At 41.6% G+C, this 20,150-nt stretch overlaps 1 protein-coding gene across 2 annotated transcripts in view; it reads right to left on the bottom strand.

The window, feature by feature from the left end:
- LOC135511616 (pro-neuregulin-3, membrane-bound isoform-like) overlaps window positions 1-20,150 on the bottom strand; it is a 528,889-nt gene that overhangs the window by 5,343 nt on the left and 503,396 nt on the right. For both annotated transcript variants that reach the window (XM_064933101.1, XM_064933102.1), the window contains exons 7-8: window positions 8,467-8,582; window positions 6,307-6,492 (exon numbers count right to left, since the gene is read on the bottom strand). In XM_064933101.1, coding sequence (XP_064789173.1) covers window positions 6,307-6,492; window positions 8,467-8,582 — 302 coding nt within the window. The remainder of the gene's footprint in view (window positions 1-6,306; window positions 6,493-8,466; window positions 8,583-20,150) is intronic.

Below are 20,150 nucleotides of genomic sequence, written 5' to 3'. Positions count from 1 at the left end.
AGCCTGTCCTCCTATAGCTCTTCCCACCAGCTGCCACAGAAGTCTACTGTGTATAGTGATGAATGCATCCCTGCCTTAAAGACATATTACAGAATGAATAATTGCAAAAGAGCACTGTAATTAGAGGAACAAATAATAGATTTTATGAGATAAAATTCAAAAACTTTTCTACATTGAAACCTGTCTTTTATATTTTTCAAGGTCCACTGCTTAACATGTGTGTATGGAGTGAAATTAATATTTAAAGACATTGTCACCGTTCTTTGCATAACGCTCAAACCTGCTATAGTAGTTCACTAAACTACAGTATGTAGAGTATGTTGTCCATAGAAGGTGTTGTCTCTGGCTCTTTTGATATCAGATTCAGAATGAATAATAACAAGGATGAATGAAAAGGGAAGTTATCTATAATAATCATATTTGACCATTGCATACAAATAGGACCCAGAGTTTTACTTGACCAGGTCATTAGATCCGGAAAAACTCCAGGTCCTAAAAAATATATTTACAAATTTTGCCACATCGCTTTTGAACCTTTTTTTTTGTTTTAGCTTTCTTTGCATTGACATTTATATCCTTATTAATTATGGTGCTGCATGATTTTGTTTGGTCAGAAAAATGGTTAGCTGTTTCGTCTGACACCGTTAGGGTGGGATCAAATTCGTATTTAGCAACACTGTTGCAGGGGTCGGAATGGCAAACAATAGGGTTCATACAAACCTGCTGTTGCAAACTAAATGCTAGCTAGAAGAACAAGGAAATAATGAGTTCAATAAAAGCATACACTGTTAGATAAAAAAAGGAGTTCTACATAGAACCTTTTTGCTCAATTAAATTGTTAAATTCTATTGATCCACCAGGCATCAATTGCCATTCCGGAATGAAGACGCAAGAGGACTGTGCTTGCAAATATCGTACCAATAAGATTGTTATTTTTCAATTTATTAAGGTAAGCAAAATTGATTATTTAATTCAAACATATTAAGCCACACGATGGGGAAAAAAAGGTGCTATCTAGTACCTAAAAGGGTTATTCACCTGTCAACATAGGGGAACCCTTTGAAGAACCCTTTTTGGTTCCAGGTAAAACACTTTTTCTTCCATGTAGAACCTTTTACACAGAGGGTTCTACATGGAACCCAAAAGAGTTATACCTAGAACCAAAAAGGGTTATCCTATGGGGACAGCCAAAGAACCCCTTTGGAACCATTTTTGTCTGCGAGTGTAGGTTAGATATGTTTGTTACAGAATAAGCTAACGTTAGACAGGAAAAAGATTAGGCTACTTTAATTAACCACTTTACAAGCTAGCTTTCTAGGTAGCTAACCCTTACAAATATATGTGCATTTTTCTGATTGAATATGACAAATAAAGCTATAGACTACAGCCTGACAAAATTAGCTAATTGTCAATTTATTTCTGTATTTCATTGAGTCAGATGAGGGGACTATGTTTTATGAAGCAATTAGAATACTTTTGTTGCTGACCTCTGTGGAATGCACGTGATGTTAAGTGAGCTGACTGAAACAGTAGCTATCAAAATGATGTATAACACATTACAAAAGGATGTATAACACATTATTTTTAATAAGTATTGGTGATTCAATAGCCAATTTATTAATTACGTTACTTTTAAAACCATCTATATTTAGATCAGTTTGGCATTAACCCAACTGGGAATCTCTGACCACAACTGCTTGTAAGTTGTTCTTGTTAATCATAACATCTCCCTCAACCTGTCCCTCAACGTGATCAAGACAATGGAGATGATTGTGGACTACAGGAAAAGGAGGACAGAGCATGCCCTCATTCTCAACGATTTGGCTGGAGTGGAGCAGGTTGAAAGCTTCACGTTCCTTGGTGTCAACATCACCAACAAACTATCATGTTCCAAACACACCAAGACAGTCATGAAGAGGGCACGACAAAGCCTATTCCCCAACGGGAGACTGAAAAGATTTGGCATGGGTCCTCAGATCCTCAAAATGTTATAGACCTGCACCATTGAGAGCATCATGACTGGATACATTACTGCCTGGTATGGCAACTGCTCGGCATCCGACCGCAAGGCACTACAGAGGGTAGTGCATACAGCCCAGTACATCACTGGGGCCAAGCTTCCTGCCATCCAGGACCTCTATACCAGGCGGTGTCAAAGGCCCTAAACATAGTCAAAGACTCCAGCCACCCTAGTCATAGACTGTTCTCTCTGCACGACAAGCGGTACCAGAGCGCTAAGTCTAGGTCCAAACGACTTCTTAACAGCTTCTACCCCCAAGCCATAAGACTCCTGAAGACCTAATCAAATGTCTACAGAGAGAATTTACATCGCCCCCCTTTTACACTGCTGCATATTTTCTGCCATTTTCTTCAAATCTGAAAACGTGAAGTCACCCCCATTTTCTGAAGAATTGCATTATGGCCCCTAAAAGCACGGAAATAGTGTACACTGCTTGTATACTACATGTTTTCGCCAATTTAGTACGACATCCGGGAACTTTTGGAATATCTATACTATGACCAATAAGCATACTATATACACAAATCACGTCACAAATAGTACGGTTAGTGTGGTTATTATGAGTATTCGAACACAGCTATGGATTTTGTGTTGTTGATATGTGGTAGTAGAGTAGGGGCCTGAGGGCACACACTTAATGAGTTATGAAATCTGTTGTGAATGTATTGTAATGTTTTTAGAATTGTAAAACTACCTTAATTTTGCTGGAGCCCAAGAAGAGTAGCTGCTGCCTTGGCTAATGGGGATCCATAATAAATTCAAATGCTCATGTCGGGTTTTTGAGCTAGCGCTCACTTGACACCCATTTCACTCCTTGTCCCAGAATCACCCAGAATGTACCACGTGGCCCATTGACGACACATGGGCAATATACACAATGGGCATTAATAAGATTAGAATTTAGTTTCCCATCTCCTCAAATTACTGTATATCTGACCTAGCAAGGCCAGGTTAAAGCTAACACTAGTAGTTTGGTCTTACTAGCTATACAATGGATCATTTTAGATAGTAAAAACAGTTTAGTCATCCAGTTTAGTCATACCTTGCTTCCTATTAATGTGTGTTTGCTTTCTCATGAGGCAGGCAAACCAGCCAGTCAGGAGAGGAAGGTTCCCATTAGATAACACAGCTATAAAGTCAGATTCCACAGACTGGAGAGGAGGGTGAGCAAAGAAAGAAACCAAGTGCAGAGTGCAGAGTCAAACAACCAACAAGGTGCTGGGGCAACCAAACATAGTTGTTGAGCGTCGTGGTTGATGAGTAAGCTGTAGCTAGGATACCACTGTGACTGACAAGTAAATCCACCTGTCACCTAAAGGTTATATATATAATCCCAAATAATCCTTTTTTCTGAGAGTGTAATAATTCATAATCCCTGACAAAGGTTAGCTGCTTTTGTCGCATCAATATGTAACTTTGAGTCACTCTCCACTCTCCTTTATTTAACCAGGAAGGGCTCATTGAGATTAAAATCTATTTTTCAAGAGCATCCTGGTGTAAGGGTTTTCTTCTGACGAAGAGGAGTAGTATGAAGGATCGGAGGACCAAAATGCAGCGTGGTAAGTGTTCATGTTTTAAAGAATATGAACACTGAACAAAACAATAAACGTGAAGTAAATCAAACCGAAACAGTCCCGTGTGGCACAGACAATAACACGGAAAATAAACACTCACAACTCAAAAGTGAAACCAGGCTACTTAAGTATGATTCTCAATCAGGGACAACGATTGACAGCTGCCTCTGATTGAGAACCATACTAAGCCGAACACAGAAATCCCAAATTATAGAAAAACGAACATAGACAACCCACCCAACTCACACCCTGACCATACTGAAACAAAGACATAATAAAAGAACTAAGGTCAGAACGTGACACCTGGAATATTAGGATTCCACTTTGTATTATGATCTATATAGATTTACAGAGATATCTATATGGGTTGTATGGCTATTTAGATAATACTGTAGTGTTTAATTGTGGTTTATGAATGCAAATGACAAAGAGCTTGGGATAGTAGAGCCTGGGATAGTAGTGATGCTTTTCCAAATTGAACTGATGAATGAACAAGCTATTGCAGCTGTCAGACAGGAGCGTTCCAGAAAATTCTGGGACAGACTATTGGCCGGTTTATTCAGGAGTAATATCCTGAGTAAATTAAAATTCCCGAAATAATTAGAAGACCATTAAAGATAGACAGAATAGTGTATTAGAATGATATTGACCAGTGATGTGTAGGCCCGTGGAGGGTGAGGGACTTACGACCCAGTCTGACGGGGGCAGAACAGCCAAGGTCGATCATCAACGCTCCCTTATACTGCATAAGTGACCTTGTCAGAGGAATCAATTACAGTGATAATGACCTTGTAGAAAGGAGCCAAGTTACAGCTAAGGCAGGTACTTTGATATCTGGTTTATGCTGAAGTATCTCTACACTCTGTCTGCAACACTTTCACTGCAATGACAGACATGTATTTGCATATTTGCCTCCGAATTCTTCACCTGGGGGATTCAGAGAAAGCCCTGAGAAACCTGACAGGTTTATCTAAAAATACTAGTAACAATAGAATACAAGTGGAGTTCTGTGTCCATGTAAGTCATTTTGGAGAGATAACGGCAGGTTTTCTGACAGGCATGGAAGAAGAGGGATAGCACTTCTTACTGGTTTGTTTGACTATTGTATGCAAAACATGTAGTTTATACATTCCTCCTCTGTCACTATCATTGTGTTCTCACCTGTATCCCTTTACCGCAGAGTCTCCATGGCAACTCAAGCTTGCACTTGAATGGGGATTCTCTATCTCTCTGCGCTAGTTGTCTGTAATCTGGAAATAGGTCAGTCTTTCCACCTAATCATGTGCTTCTGCCTTCGGGTCAGCTGGAGCCCATGTCTAGCTCTGGTATGTCACCAGAGTTAGGCAGTTCCCCTGTAATTGCTTATTCTACAAGCACTTGACAGTGGTCTGGTCACCAAGTTGTAGAGCACAAGACATACTTACAATATCAACCAATTAGTTGACTGGAACAGTCCCTGTAACACGTGACCAACCTTATCCACATTTCTAAAGCACTGCCCTCTATTTAGAAGTTCCTGCTCAGATGGAACACCCCCAGAACCTGTCTGTTTCAGTGAGTCATGCCTGGTGTCAATGTCTCGCTGTTCAGCTGCCCACTGAATCCCTCCCCTCTGTAAGGCACTGACAAACTAAGAGAGAAGAATGGCAGCGCATGACTGTCATTGAAAAGACAATCCACAGCCGACAGGCCAAACACTCCTTTTGAGCTAATAACATTTTACTGCAGATCATAACATAACCTTATTTCCATCGTTGCTCAGCACATTGAAAAACAAAGAGAAGGAGCAAAAACCTTGTGTGCAGAGGGTCCCCTCCTTTATTCAGTTCTTAAAACAAGTTGCCTCTGAAATTTCTCCCCTTGAAATGAAATCTAAAGCTTTGTCGGTGCCGAGGCAACAGCATCCCACATTCTGGGGCTTTTTTTAGAATGACTCGGTGAGGAGAGAAAGAGAAATGAAGAGAGAGACAGAGAGAGAGAGAGTGAGAGATAATATTGGAGGAAGAGAGAGAGAGAGAGGGTGACTTGAAAAGTAAAGAATTAAATGGAGAGGGAAGGGACTCGAGGAGGAGAGAGCGAGAAAGGAAACAGGAAGGAGAGAGGGAGCTCGAGAGAGAGGCAGACAGAGAGAGAGAAAGATAGAGCGAGAGAGAGCTAGAGCAAGTGAAGGAGAGAAAGCAGCCGTCGCCCTGTGGGATTTGGAGAAAGGGACTCTTGTTTAAAGAGTACAGGTGGATCCATAAATCAGAGATGAAAGCTGTCGGAGGTGTGATGACGGAGGCAAACATAAGGGCCGCACAGCCAGGGATAAGAGCCTGGTATAGGCTGGGCTCATTATGCACCATTCCTCCTCTCCAAAACAGCCACAGCAGTGCTTTCTCTATGCTACAAAATAATGACACCGACACCACTGCAGCGAACGGAAACAATCTGAATGTACCTAAACTCTTGGAGTCTGTGGCTAGGTGTGTAATCCATTTTGCTGTGATATGTTGCTCTGTCAAAAATATATATATATATATGTTTTGCTTGGCACACTGGTTGGTAGGCAAAATTTACAAACAAATGAATTCTGAGTTAAGTCATGGTTGCAGAAGTAGTATTCAAGGTGAAGGACATGATGTACACATTTCCACTATTACTGCTAAATTGAATGACAATTGACAGGTAGTCATTACTAAATATATCTGATAAACCAACAGTTTAACTTACCCTTTCAACAATTCAACCTCCCTCTCAGATGACTCCAATTCCTGGAGGTGTTGGTAGGCAGGGCCAGAATGTTTGGATCCTCCAATTGGATTTCGTCTTCCTCTGGGTATGGGCGGAGTTTTACGAGGTACTGACCAATGGGTGGCTTTACTTATCTGGTCTGGACTATAAGAAAGGGAGCTGCTTCTAAAATCAAACACAGGGACAGGGATCAAAAGTGATGTTTGGCACTTAAAGGTATTCTGTATGATACATCACATTAACTGTAGCCTACCATGGTTATGTTACTATCTCTATTGTGAGCCATCACATGGCTGTGGATGAGAAGATTTAACACCAGGAGTTCCCTCGTCCAGAAAATGAACAACTGAAAATTCACATCAAAACTGCCACAAGGCAACACACAGCTAGAATGCCCATGCTATTCAGAGGAACAACATAAACTACTAAAGACAGATTATTGGACAAGTGTGGCTGATTGTCAATCCATCAGGGATAAAAGGAATCATGCCATTTCTCCAGTCAATTAAACTAGAGTTTCCCTTGTCACACAACTTTTGTGTCCCTCTGCTAATATTTCCTGTTTCCTGCTGCAGTGTGGGTTTTTGGGATTCTGCTGTGTTTTGACATGATTGAGGTTTGGGGTGTGAAGTGATTGATTTATCATGTGCAGTGAGGACGTTGAAGACTTCTCTCTGTGTCCCAGATCATATTTTTATTGGTAGTTTATCTCTAATGCACATAAAATGCTTATAGACAATTAAAGCACATGTCATTTCATTTCAGCTAAGCCTTGCAACTAACCAGCTGCCAAAGGAGTGAGGATAGAACAATGCGATGCACAAATAGTTCCTAGACACAAAATCCACTAAAGAGCTTGTCAAGTTTCAAGCTGTTTTGGAAACATATCTTCACTTCCATTTGCTGGAAACTGTATCCAAATGCCCCCTAAGCCGACACAATTCCAATCATACAAACTGAGATGATCCTTTAAAGTCCACTTATGGCAAGGTCAAGGACTGTAAGCAAACAATGTACAATCCAGCCACTGAAAGAAAAGGGGAATCAAATTGTTGTCGGATCTTAAAACGTAAAAAACAGGCGGGTGTGGATTAAGCCAAACAGACATAAAATGATTTGTTTATCTGTAATCCCAACAGACATGCATGGAAGGCTAAGGCACACACACACACACACACACACACACACACACACACACACACACACACACACACACACACACACACACACACACACACACACACACACACACACACACACACACACACACACACACACACACACACACTGACAAGGAAAGGTAGATCTCTAGAGCCACCATAATGACCTTGTAATTAGGCAGGCAGGTTGGTGTTCTGGCGAAATTCACAATGCGTTATGAGTGAGTGCTGTTTCCCTAGTCCTGAAGTCATGTAAAGTCAATAGCATTCCTTGGGTCCCGGCTCGCATGCAGCTCACTGAATACAAATGGAATACGAAAGCAGAGGATAGCAGGAAATACCACTGAGCAGTTAATGATTGATATCGGTCCTTTGAATGAGAGAGATCAGCTTGACTGTGATTGGACTTCATTGTAATGCTAAGGACTAGCTGTTCCCAGAGCTATAGATATGGCTAGCGCTGACATTTGAATCATATGGGATTTTGAATAATGTAAGTCTACGCAGTTATACATCTTTTGCCTACATGTGGTCTTCCAGTAAGCTAATGTCGTATAATAATTTAAGACACAACAGTTCATTCCATTTGCTCATTATTCCGCAATGTGGAAATTTACTCAATGTAATACAGCAGTTGGCTCATAAAGAACATTTAATGTAGTTGGAGTCAGATCTCTGACCCTTCGCTGGCATGTTCATCCCGGTTACAGATATGCGCATTAAAATGTTTATCTACAATATAATTACTATCGTTCATTAAAACATACAATAAATCCACAATTATCTCCGGCTGCACTGTAATGTGGTTAATTTGATTTCTCTCTTCTCTGCGTCTCTGTGAATTACTGTAAGGGGCATAGAACCAATACTCATAGCACATTATTAGGACACTCATTATGATTTTTGTCCTTGTACAATGTTGATCTACAAAGAATTATGCATCATTCAGACCACTGAGATCTATGTGTGAACATCATACCTGCAATGTTTTCCTGTGCCTGGACCTCTGGAGTCGTCGGTAGGAGTGGCGTTGCACTGGGAAAAGCTGGACTTGCAAACAGCTCCCTCATGTGGCTGGGAGGACCTCTTATAATACTGCAAAATAAACAAAGACATTTAAAAACATATAACCCATTACTGTATCAGCATTAATCTACATTGATTAGACGGATCATATTGCTTGTTTAGGCATACAATAAAAATATGTTTGGACTATGCAAATAGTTAAGTACAGGTAGACACAGATGTTTTCTTTTTAGCACTCCATTTCCAGAGTCAGTATGGAATGGTCATGTTCTTTTGGAGCCATATCTAAAAATGTACATCACTTAACATAACCCAGTGTGCTCACACACAATCCCCCCTTTGATTGCCACAGCGTGAGGTAGGCCATTACGGGACTAGAGAAGAATGATTACAGGAATCTAAATGGCATTCCTGCTCTCTATATCTATTCCACTCTCCTTCCTCTATTTTGCTGTGTCAATGAGGGAGAACGGAAGAGAAATTGAAATTGAAGTAGAACTATACATCTCAAGTGTAGCATAGGAATGTTGATAGTTGATAAAGGAGAGATGTAGAGGAGGAGAGCAACTATAATTGGATATTACGCCCGGACAGACAGCAGATTAACCCAAGGAGGTTCCTGGTACCACTATCCCTGATAGCAACCACGCATTAATCGAAGATAAGATTATATTAAATAATTTCTCAGATTTCTTTTATTATTGTCGCCTAGAGCGCGAGCATGATTTATTAGGAATTCCTCACACTGAGAGCCATTTCTGATAATGGAGCTCTAATAATGAATTCACTGACACAATAGAAATAATACTAGGTCAAGTATAAATGGTTCCAATAAGGGTGTAAGAATCTGGGTTAAATAGATGAACTCATGCAGCAATTTGCCATCCAACCAGTTTAACTTGTTGGTGAGCTCAATTAACAGTACACGCAGACAATGATGATCTAGAATTACAGAAAAAGCTATTGGTGTAAGGACAGACGCTTGGAGACGAGATGCATGTACAGGGAGTGAACAATTAATAAATATCTGACAAGAAGCAAACAAGGACAGTGTCTGAACAGGGGAAACATAACAACAATAATGCTAACACGGGGAACAAACTGAGGAACAGACAGATATGGAAGGGACCATCAACAAAGTGAAGGAGTCCAGGTGAGTCCAATGTTGCGCTGATGCTCATAATGATGGTGACAGGTGTGCGTAATGATTGGCAGTCTGGTGCCCTCGAGTCCCAGGGAGGGGGAGTGGGAGAGCTTGACGGGCCGGCCGAGACATGGGAGTCAGACAAGCCGGCTGAGGCAGGGAATCCCAACAAGCCGGCTAAGGCGTGGGAGCCAGACGATATAGCTGAGACGTGGGAGCCCGATGGGCTGGCTGAGGCACGGGAGCCTGACGAGACGGCTGAGGCATGACGTGGGGTGGGAGCCTGCCGAGCCAACCGAGGCACCCCTGGTTCCTTTGGCAGAGGCACCCCACGTCACCAACAAAACAAAAAACTCCTTGATGCTTCAAATTGTGGTGTCAGCATTCTGTAAGTACAGACACTTGGAGATGGGAAGCAAGTGCAGGGAGTGAATATTTAATTAATAAAACATTAAACAAGACAGGACAGCTTCTGGACATGAACAACATAATGACAATAATGCTGACACAGGGAACAAACTGAGGAACAGACAGATAAAGGAGGGGCAATCAACAGAGTGAAGGAGTCCAGGTGAGTCCAATATTGTGCTGTTGCGTGTAATGATGGTTACATGTGTGCGTAATGATGGGTAGCCTGGTGCCCTCAAGCGCCAAGGAGGGGGAGTGGGAGCAGGTGTGAGAATTGGAGGTATTTCAACAGAGAACTGGATGACTCCTTAACCTTAAGACTAGACATGGCTCTGAGTCTGAACCACCTTTTAAAGTATCCAGTGTGCACATTGGAATGACCAAAATGAGAGACCTGTAACTTGTTTCTTAATAGCAAGAAGGTGACCTTCAAGGATCTCCTGCAGATCTTCTATGGCATTCTCATTATTTTTACACCATGTGAATGGTGCCTACTACTGTGCCCTGTCTACCCTCTTCCTGTCCACTGCTGCCAGGGCTGACTTTGTCATTTTGATGGGGAAACAGCATGAGCCCTGACTAAGTAAAGGAGATGTCATCATGACTTCTCAGCTGTATGACTAATAGCAGGATAGTGAGCTCATTAGGTAGACTCTTGCTATCTATTCCTTGTCCTAAGCTGACTTTCCATTTGGATACTTGGATCTTGGACAAATATGGGTCCTTGACCTGGTTCTTTCAGAATAATCAATACTGATACATTTATCACAACATTAATAAGGAGGCATGGATTTCAAATACACAACATTAAATTAATGCAGCAAGATTAAAAAGATTACTATAATTAAAATGTGATTGTGAATTAATCAAGCAAAATTAATGTATTATTCAGGAAAGCAACTTTGGTTTTAGAAGTGGGGGGGCATAACCTGGCAGGGGGTCTTCCCTCAGAATTTTTGGTGCATGTAAAGCTAATTTCCTGCATCAGTAGTCTTTTCTTTCAACCAATCAATTGGTCGAAAATGTTAAATGTGTATTTTTCCATATATAGAAACACCCTATGTGTTTTAATCAAATCAACTGTAAGTGCTGAACTTGTCTGATGCTTTAAGCACGCTGTTTGATTAAATAATGAAGACACACAAAAGAGATCAAGATAGCTGAACCAGAAGAAAACAGCCTTTTCTGGACCTTCCTTCTCCCGCTGCTGCTAGCCTTCGTAGATTCTGCTCTCATGACTCTCTCTCCTGGGTGAGGATCGAAAGGCCCATCACCAAGGCCAATGGACGACAGACTCTCTCTCCTGGGGAGTTGGCCCGGTGTTATGACTTAAAAACCTCACCGTAAATACCTGGCAGAAACTCTCCCTTTGGCTCTGCAGTATTGAGAATGGAATGTCTGAGTGTTACAGAGAGACTCTTGCCAAAGAACTTAAAGACTGTCTAACATAATAACTGTATCTCTGAGGGTGTACACATTGTAGTTATCAGGTTTGCATCTAAATGTTGTGTAAAATTAATTATTAAGTACAAGAATAATTTTGTGGAGATAACAATGTGATTTTAGCCATCTAAATGAGAATTGTTTTTCATATCAACTTTTGCTCAGTCAGTAACCACGCCCAAGTGAGTACAGACATTATGTCGGCGTGATGGAATGCACCCTTTTTACCCAAGGAAAAAAAGACTTGTAACCAAATGTACGTTAGATTAGAGAATGTGAGGACGTGGTCCACACGTTGAAATAGTTGAAATTTAAATACAGACCAGACAGCGTAGAGCGGTAGCTACACAGCTGACAAATGGTTTAAAACAAAAACACCAGAAAATGGTAAGACCCTCTGAAACTCTCGAGTAAAGAAGATAAAGACTACACCGGAACATTCAGTCTGCAGCTGTTTAAGTACTGGTACACTAGTAAACTTGACCAAAAACCATCGCTTGTGTAACAGCTGGATTATCTCTTCTAACGAGCACTCTTAGACAAAGAAGCCTGCAACTGCAAAGAACAGTTTCCTCTAACCACCATTGGTACCGCCGAAGGATACTTTCTAAGATCAAATTTAAAGGTCACCCTAACACGGAACCCAAACCGGCTGTGTGCATGCACCAGCGTGCGCTATAGTGCAAAAATGCACTTTGTCCCGCAGGTCAAAATATCAAAACCAACTCTGAACCAATGACATTAATTTGGGGACAGGTCGGAAAACATTAAACATATATGGCAATTTAGCTAGTTAGCTTGCACTTGCTAGCTAATTTGGCCTATTTAGCAAGCTTGCTGTTGCTAGCTAATGTCACGCCCTGGTCTAAGTATTTTGTGTTTTTCTTCATTTATTTGGTCAGGCCAGGGTGTGGCATGGGTTTTTGTATGTGGTGTGTTTTGTCTTGGTTTTTTTTCATAGGTATTGGGATTGTAGCTTAGTGGGGTGTTCTAGATAAGTCTATGGCTGTCTGAAGTGGTTTTCAATCAGAGGCAGATGTTTATCGTTGTCTCTGATTAGGAACCACATTTAGGCAGCCATATTCTTTGAGTGTTTCGTGGGTGATTGTCCTTAGTGTCCTTTTGTCTGTTGTGTATTAGTTTGCACCAGTATTAGGCTGTTTCGGTTTTCGTTACGTTCATTGTTTTTGTAGTGTTTGCATTTTGATTCGTGTTTCTTCAGTTTATTAAACATGGATCGCAATCTACACGCAGCATTTTGGTCTGACTCTCATTCACCTGCAGAAAACCGTAACAGCTAATTTGTCCTGGCATATAAAGATTGGGTTGGTATTTTAAATGAAATGCATAAGGTCCTCGACTCCGACAATTAATCCACACATAAAATGGTCATCCGAATTGTTTCAACCGTATCTCTCCTCCATCCAGGCTTTTTCATCTTTGAACTTATATGGTGATTGGCATCTACACTTTCATAGTATTACCATGACAACCAGAAAAACAGTGTCTTTCAATCACCCACGTGGGTATAACCAATGAGGATATGGGAGAGGCAGGACTTGCAGCGCGATCTGCATCAGAAATAGGAATGACTTTTGCACACGCGAGCAGTGTGCGCGAGCAGTGTGGGTGCAATAGTTAAATAACATATATTCCTAAATTTATTTAGTAATGCTCACTCACGCGATGCGAGCGGTATAGTCAGAGTATTACGACAAAGAAGCCAACTACAACAAAGAAGAACATTGTGACTTCTGGTGAACAGCCAGAGACTTACATAACCATAGATATAAAGTGCCTTGCGAAAGTATTCAGCCACTTTGAACTTTGCGACCTTTTGCCACATTTCAGGCTGCAAACATAAAGATATAAAACTGCATTTTTTTGTGAAGAATCAACAACAAGTGGGACACAATCATGAAGTGGAACGACATTTATTGGATATTTCAAACTTTTTTAACAAATCAAAAACTGAAAAATTGGGCGTGCAAAATTATTCATCCCCTTTACTTTCAGTGCAGCAAACTCTCTCCAGAAGTTCAGTGAGGATCTCTGAATGATCCAATGTTGACCTAAATTACTAATGATGATAAATACAATCCACCTGTGTGTAATCAAGTCTCTGTATAAATGCACCTGCACTGTGATAGTCTCAGAGGTCCGTTAAAAGCGCAGAGAGCATCATGAAGAACAAGGAACACACCAGGCAGGTCCGAGATACTGTTGTGAAGAAGTTTAAAGCCGGATTTGGATACAAAAATATTTCCCAAACTTTAAACATCCCAAGGAGCACTGTGCAAGCGATAATATTGAAATGGAAGGAGTATCAGACCACTGCAAATTTACCAATACCTGGCCGTCCCTCTAAACTTACAAGGAGAAGACTGATCGGAGATGCAGCCAAGAGGCCCATGATCACTCTGGATGAACTGCAGAGATCTACAGCTGAGGTGGGAGACTCTGTCCATAGGACAACAATCAGTCGTATATTGCACAAATCTGGCCTTTATGGAAGAGTGGCAAGAAGAAAGCCATTTCTTAAAGATATCCATGAAAAGTGTTGTTTAAAGTTTGCCACAAGCCACCTGGGAGACACACCAAACACGTGGAAGAAGGTGCTCTGGTCAGATGAAACCAAAATTGAACTTTTTGGCAACAATGCAAAACGTTATGTTTGGCGTAAAAGCAACACAGCTCATCACCCTGAACACACCATCTCCACTGTCAAACATGGTGGTGGCAGCATAATGGTTTGGGACTGCTTTTCTTCAGCAGGGACAGGGGAGATGGTTAAAATTGATGGGAAGATGGATGGAGCCAAATACAGGACCATTCTGGAAGAAAACCTGATGGAGTCTGCAAAATACCTGAGACTGGGACGGAGATTTGTCTTCCAACAAGACAATGATCCAAAACATAAAGCAAAATCTACAATGGAATGGTTCAAAAATAAACATATCCAGGTGTTAGAATGGCCAAGTCAAAGTCCAGACCTGAATCCAATTGAGAATCTGTGGAAAGAACTGAAAACTGCTGTTCACAAATGCTCTCCATCCAACCTCACTGAGCTCGAGCTGTTTTGCAAGGAGGAATGGGAAAAAATGTCAGTCTCTCGATGTGCAAAACTGATAGAGACGTACCCCAAGCGACTTACAGCTGTAATCGCAGCAAAAGGTGGCGCTACAAAGTATTAACTTAAGGGGGCTGAATAATTTTGCACGGCCAATTTTTCAGTTTTTGATTTGTTAAAAAAGTTTGAAATATCCAATAAATGTCGTTCCACTTCATGATTGTGTCCCACTTGTTGATTCTTCACAAAATAATACAGTTTTATATCTTTATGTTTGAAGCCTGAAATGTGGCAAAAGGTTGCAAAGTTCAAGGGGGCCGAATACTTTCGCAAGGCACTGTATCAAACCACTTCCCATAGACAGATTGAATTCAACAGAGAGATGACAAAGACATCCACGCGTAAATATATACATTGCAATTATTTTCTGAATGAGTGGTCATCCATGAGAAAAGTATCCATTCCCATGCGCATAGCTTCTACATGTACAGTGGGGAGAACAAGTATTTCAAACACTGACGATTTTGCAGGTTTTCCTACTTACAGAGCATGTAGAGGTCTGTCATTTTTATCACTTCAACTGTGAGAGACGGAATCTAAAACAAAAATCCAGAAAATCACATTGTAAGATTTTTAAGTAATTCATTTGCATTTTATTGCATTGAACTCATTACCTGTATAAAAGACACCTGTCCACACACTCAATCAAACAGACTTCAACCTCTCCACAATGGCCAAGACCAGAGAGCTGTGTAAGGACACCAGTGCATGTCCAGGCCCGTCTGAAGTTTGCCAATGACCATCTGGATGATCCAGAGGAGGAATGGGAGAAGGTCATGTGGTCTGATGAGACAAAAATAGAGCTTTTTGGTCTAAACTCCACTCGCCGTGTTTGGAGGAAGAAGAATGATGAGTACAACCCCAAGAACACAATCCCAACTGTGAAGCATGGAGGTGGAAACATCATTCTTTGGGGATGCTTTTCTGCAAAGGGGACAGGACGACTGTGGGGAGGATGGATGGGGCCATGTATTGCGAGATCTTGGCCAACAACCCCCTTCCCTCAGTAAGAGCATTGAAGATGGGTTATGGCTGGGTCTTCCAGCATGACAACGACCCGAAACACACAGCCAGGGCAACTAAGGAGTGGCTCCGCATCTTAAGGTCCTGGAGTGGCCTAGCCAGTTTCCAGACCTGAACCCAATAGAAAATCTTTGGAGGGAGCTGAAAGTCCGTATTGCTCAGCGACAGCCCCGAAACCTGAAGGATCTGGAGAAGGTCTGTATGGAGGAGTGGGCCAAAATCCCTGCTGCAGTGTGTGCAAACCTGGTCAAGAACTACAGGAAACGTGTGATCTCTGTAAATGCAAACATATGTTTCTGTACCAAATATTAAGTTCTGCTTTTCTGATGTATCAAATACTTAATGTCATGTCATTCATAGTCATGCAATAAAATGCAAATGTATTACTTAAAAATCATATAATGTGATTTTCTGGATTTTTGTTTTAGATTCCGTCTCTCACAGTGTAGCTATGATCAAAATTACAGACCTCTACATGCTTTGTAAGTAGGAAACCCTGCAAAATCAGCAGTGTATCAAATACTTCTTCTCCCCACTGTATGTACGATAAGTCCACTCTTTGTCTCTCCCGCTCTTTTTTCCCCACCCCTTTCCATTGTGCAACAAGCCGTCATTTCATTGCATTATGTTAGTAATCAATATAACCTATACCGTGTGTGTGTATTTATGTAATCCTGTGTGATTATTGAAGTTAGTTAGTAAAATAATTATGCCAATTTGTGTACCGCTGATTCATGACTTAGGCTAGGGTTCGTGCAGATTTACGAGGTCAACGACGTTCAGAATGAGAATGATATATGAGGAAATTATTAATTGATGACTGTTATGATGTCGATATATTCTGATACATTTTTTGTGTTCATTTGGGAAATGTTAACTCATTAAACAAACGTTTTCCGTTGTGCCCCAGATTCCTAATGAGTTAATTGTTACATGATTCATTTAATCGGGTAATAACTAAACATAGGAGGTAATTATTTGAAGAATAGCAGTCTTCACATTAATGTAGTCACGTCACGGCCATTATTCTCCTGACGTTGTCGGTAATAGGCTACTCCAGCGGTCGGCAACCTTTTCCATTTGGAGTGAATGTATCTTACCATTAATACCAATCTGGGTTCCAGTGATGATTTTCAGAAGCACATGTTCGTGGAACAGTTTAATTTAATTTAGAATAAATAGTATTGTATCTCAAAATTATTGTCTGTGGTTAATCTAAATCTAAATGAAAATTATACATATCTAAAAGTAACTTTTTATTTTTTATTTCTAGTTAACCAGGTAGGCAAGTTGAGAACAAGATCTCAATGACAATTGCGACCTGGCCAAGATAAAGCCAAGTAGTTCGACACATACAACAACACAGAGTTACAAATGGAGTAAAACAAGCATACAGTCAATAATACAGTAGAAAAATAAGTCTATATACAATGTGAGCAAGTGAGGTGAGATAAGGGAGGTAAAGGCAAAAAAGGACATGGTGGCGAAGTAAATACAATATAGCAAGTAAAACACTGGAATGGTTGATTTGCAGTGGAAGGATGTGCAAAGTAGAGATAGAAATAATGGGGCGTAAAGGTGCAAAATAAATAAATAAATACAGTAGGGAAAGAGGTAATTGTTTGGGCTAAATTATAGATGGGCTATGTACAGGTGCAGTAATCTGTGAGCTGCTCTGACAGCTGGTGCTTAAAGTTAGTGGGGGAGATAAGTGTTTCTAATTTCAGAGATTTTTGTAGTTCGTTCCATCATTGGCAACAGAGCACTGGAAGGAGAGGCGGCCAAAGGAATAATTGGTTTTGGGGGTGACCAGAGAGATATACCTGCTGTAGTGCATGGTACAGGTGGGTGCTGCTATGGTGACCAGCGAGGTGAGATAAGGGGGGGACTTTACCTAGCAGGGTCTTGTAGATGACCTGGAGCCAGTGGGTTTGGCGACGAGTATGAAGCGAGGGCCAGCCAACGAGAGCGTACAGGTCACAGTGGTTGGTAGTATGTGGGGCTTTGGTGACAAAACAGATGGCACTGTGATAGACTGCATCCAATCTATTGCGTAGGGAATTTTGTAAATGACATTGCCGAAGTCGAGGATTGGTAGGATGGTCAGTTTTACAAGGGCATGTTTGGCAGCATGAGTGAATGATGCTTTGTTTCAAAAATTCTAGATTTAACTTTGGATTCGAGATGTTTGATGTGAGTCTGGAAGGAGAGTTTACAGTCTACCCAGACTCCTAGGTATTTGTAGTTGTCCACGTATTCTAAGTCAGAGCCGTCCAGAATAGTGATGTTGGACAGGCAGGCAGGTAAAGGCAGCGATCGGTTGAAGAGCATGCATTTAGTTTTACTTGTATTTCAGAGCAATTGGAGGCCACGGAAGTAGAGTTGTATGGCATTGAAGCTCGCCTGGAGGGTTGTTAACACAGTGTCCAAAAAAAGGCCAGATGTATACAAAATGGTGTCGTCTGCGTAGAGGTAGATCAGAGACTCACCAGCAGCAAGAGCGACATCATTGATGTACACAGAGAAGAGAGTTGGTCCTAGAATTGAACCCTGTGGCACCCCCATAGAGACTGCCAGAGGCCCGGACAACAGACCCTCCAATTTGATACACTGAACTCTATCAGACAAGTAGTTGGCGAACCAGGCGAGGCATTTATTTGAGAAACCAAGGCTGTCGAGTCTGCCGATGAGGATGTGGTGATTGACAGAGTCGAAAGCCTTGGCCAGGTCAATGAATACGGCTGCACAGTATTGCTTCTTAAGATATCGTTTAGGACCTTGAGCGTGGCTGAAGTGCACCCATGACTAGCTCTGAAACCAGATTGCATAGCGGAGAAGGTACGGTGGGATTAGAAATGGTCGGTAATCTGTTTGTTGACTTGGCTTTCGAAGACCTTAGAATGGCAGGGTAGGATAAATATAGATCTGTAGCAGTTTGGATCAAGAGTGTACCCCCTTTGAAGAGGGGGCTGACCGCAGCTGCTTTCCAATCTTTGGGAATCTCAGACGACACGAAAGAGAGATTGAACTAGTAATAGGGGTGGCAACAATTTCGGCAGATCATTTTAGAAAGAAAGGGTCCAGATTGTCAAGCCCGGCTGATTTGTAGGGGTCCAGATTTTGCAGCTCTTTCAGAACATCAGCTGACTGGATTTGGGAGAAGGAGAAATGGGGAAGGCTTGGGCAAGTTGCTGTGGGGGGTGCAGTGCTGTTGACCGGGGTAGGGGTAGCCAGGTGGAAAGCATGGCCAGCTGTAGAAAAATGCTTCTTGAAATTCTCAATTATAGTGGATTTATCGGTGGTGACAGTGTTTCCTATCTTCAGTGCAGTGGGCAGCTGGGAGGAGGTGTTCTTAGTCTCCATGGACATTACAGTGTCCCAGAACCTTTTTGAGTTTGTGTTGCAGGAAACACATTTCTGCTTGAAAAAGAACGCCTTTGCTTTTCTAACTGCCTGTGTATATTGGTTTCTAGCTTCCCTAAAAAGTTGCATATCACGGGGGCTGTTCGATGCTAATGCAGAACGCCATAGGATGTTTTTGTGTTGGTTAAGGGCTGTCAGGTCTGGAGAGAACCAAGGGCTATATCTGTTCCTGTTTCTAAATTTCTTGAATGGGGCATGATACAAAAAATAACCAGGCATCCTCTAATGACGGGATGAGATCAATATTCCTTCCAGGATACCCCGGCCAGGGCGATTAGAAAGGCCTGCTCGCTGAAGTGTTTCAGGGAGCGTTTGACAGTGATGAGTGGAGGTCGTTTGACCGCTGACCCATTACGGATGCAGGCAATGAGGCAGTGATCGCTGAGATCTTGGTTGAAAACAGCAGAGGTGTATTTAGAAGGCAATTAGGTTAGGATGATATCTATGAGGGTGCCCTTGTTTACGGCTTTTGGGTGGTACCTGGTAGGTTTATTGATAATTTGTGTGAGATTGAGGCATCAATTTTATATTGTAGGACGGCTGGGTTTTTAAGAATGTTCCAATTTAGGTCGCCTAGCAGCACGAGCTCTGAAGATAGATGGGGGGCAATCAGTTCACATATGGTGTCCAGAGCACAGCTGGGGGCAGAGGGTGGTCTATAGCAGGTGGCAACGGTGAGAGACTTGTTTTTAGAGAGGTGGATTTTTAAAAGTAGAAGTTCAAATTGTTTGGGTACAGACCTGGATAGTAGGACAGGACTCTGCTGGCTATCTTTGCGGTAGATTGCAACACCGCCCCCTTTGGCCATTCTAGCTTGTCTGAAAATGTTGTAGTTAAGGATGAATATTTCAGAATTTTTGGTGGTCTTCCTAAGCCAGGATTCAGACAAGGCTAGAACATCCAGGTTGGCAGAGTGTGCTAAAGCAGTGAATAAAACAAACTTAGGGAGAAGGCTTCTAATGTTAACATGTATGAAACCAAGGCTAATACGGTTACAGAAGTCATCAAAAGAGAGCGCCTGGGGAATAGGAGTGGAGCTAGGCACTGCAGGGCCTGGATTCACCTC

The sequence above is a fragment of the Oncorhynchus masou genome, chromosome 24 (assembly GCF_036934945.1).
Source record: "Oncorhynchus masou masou isolate Uvic2021 chromosome 24, UVic_Omas_1.1, whole genome shotgun sequence".
In the NCBI taxonomy this organism is placed as follows: domain Eukaryota; kingdom Metazoa; phylum Chordata; class Actinopteri; order Salmoniformes; family Salmonidae; genus Oncorhynchus; species Oncorhynchus masou.
This window is presented reverse-complemented; position numbering and strand designations above follow the sequence as displayed.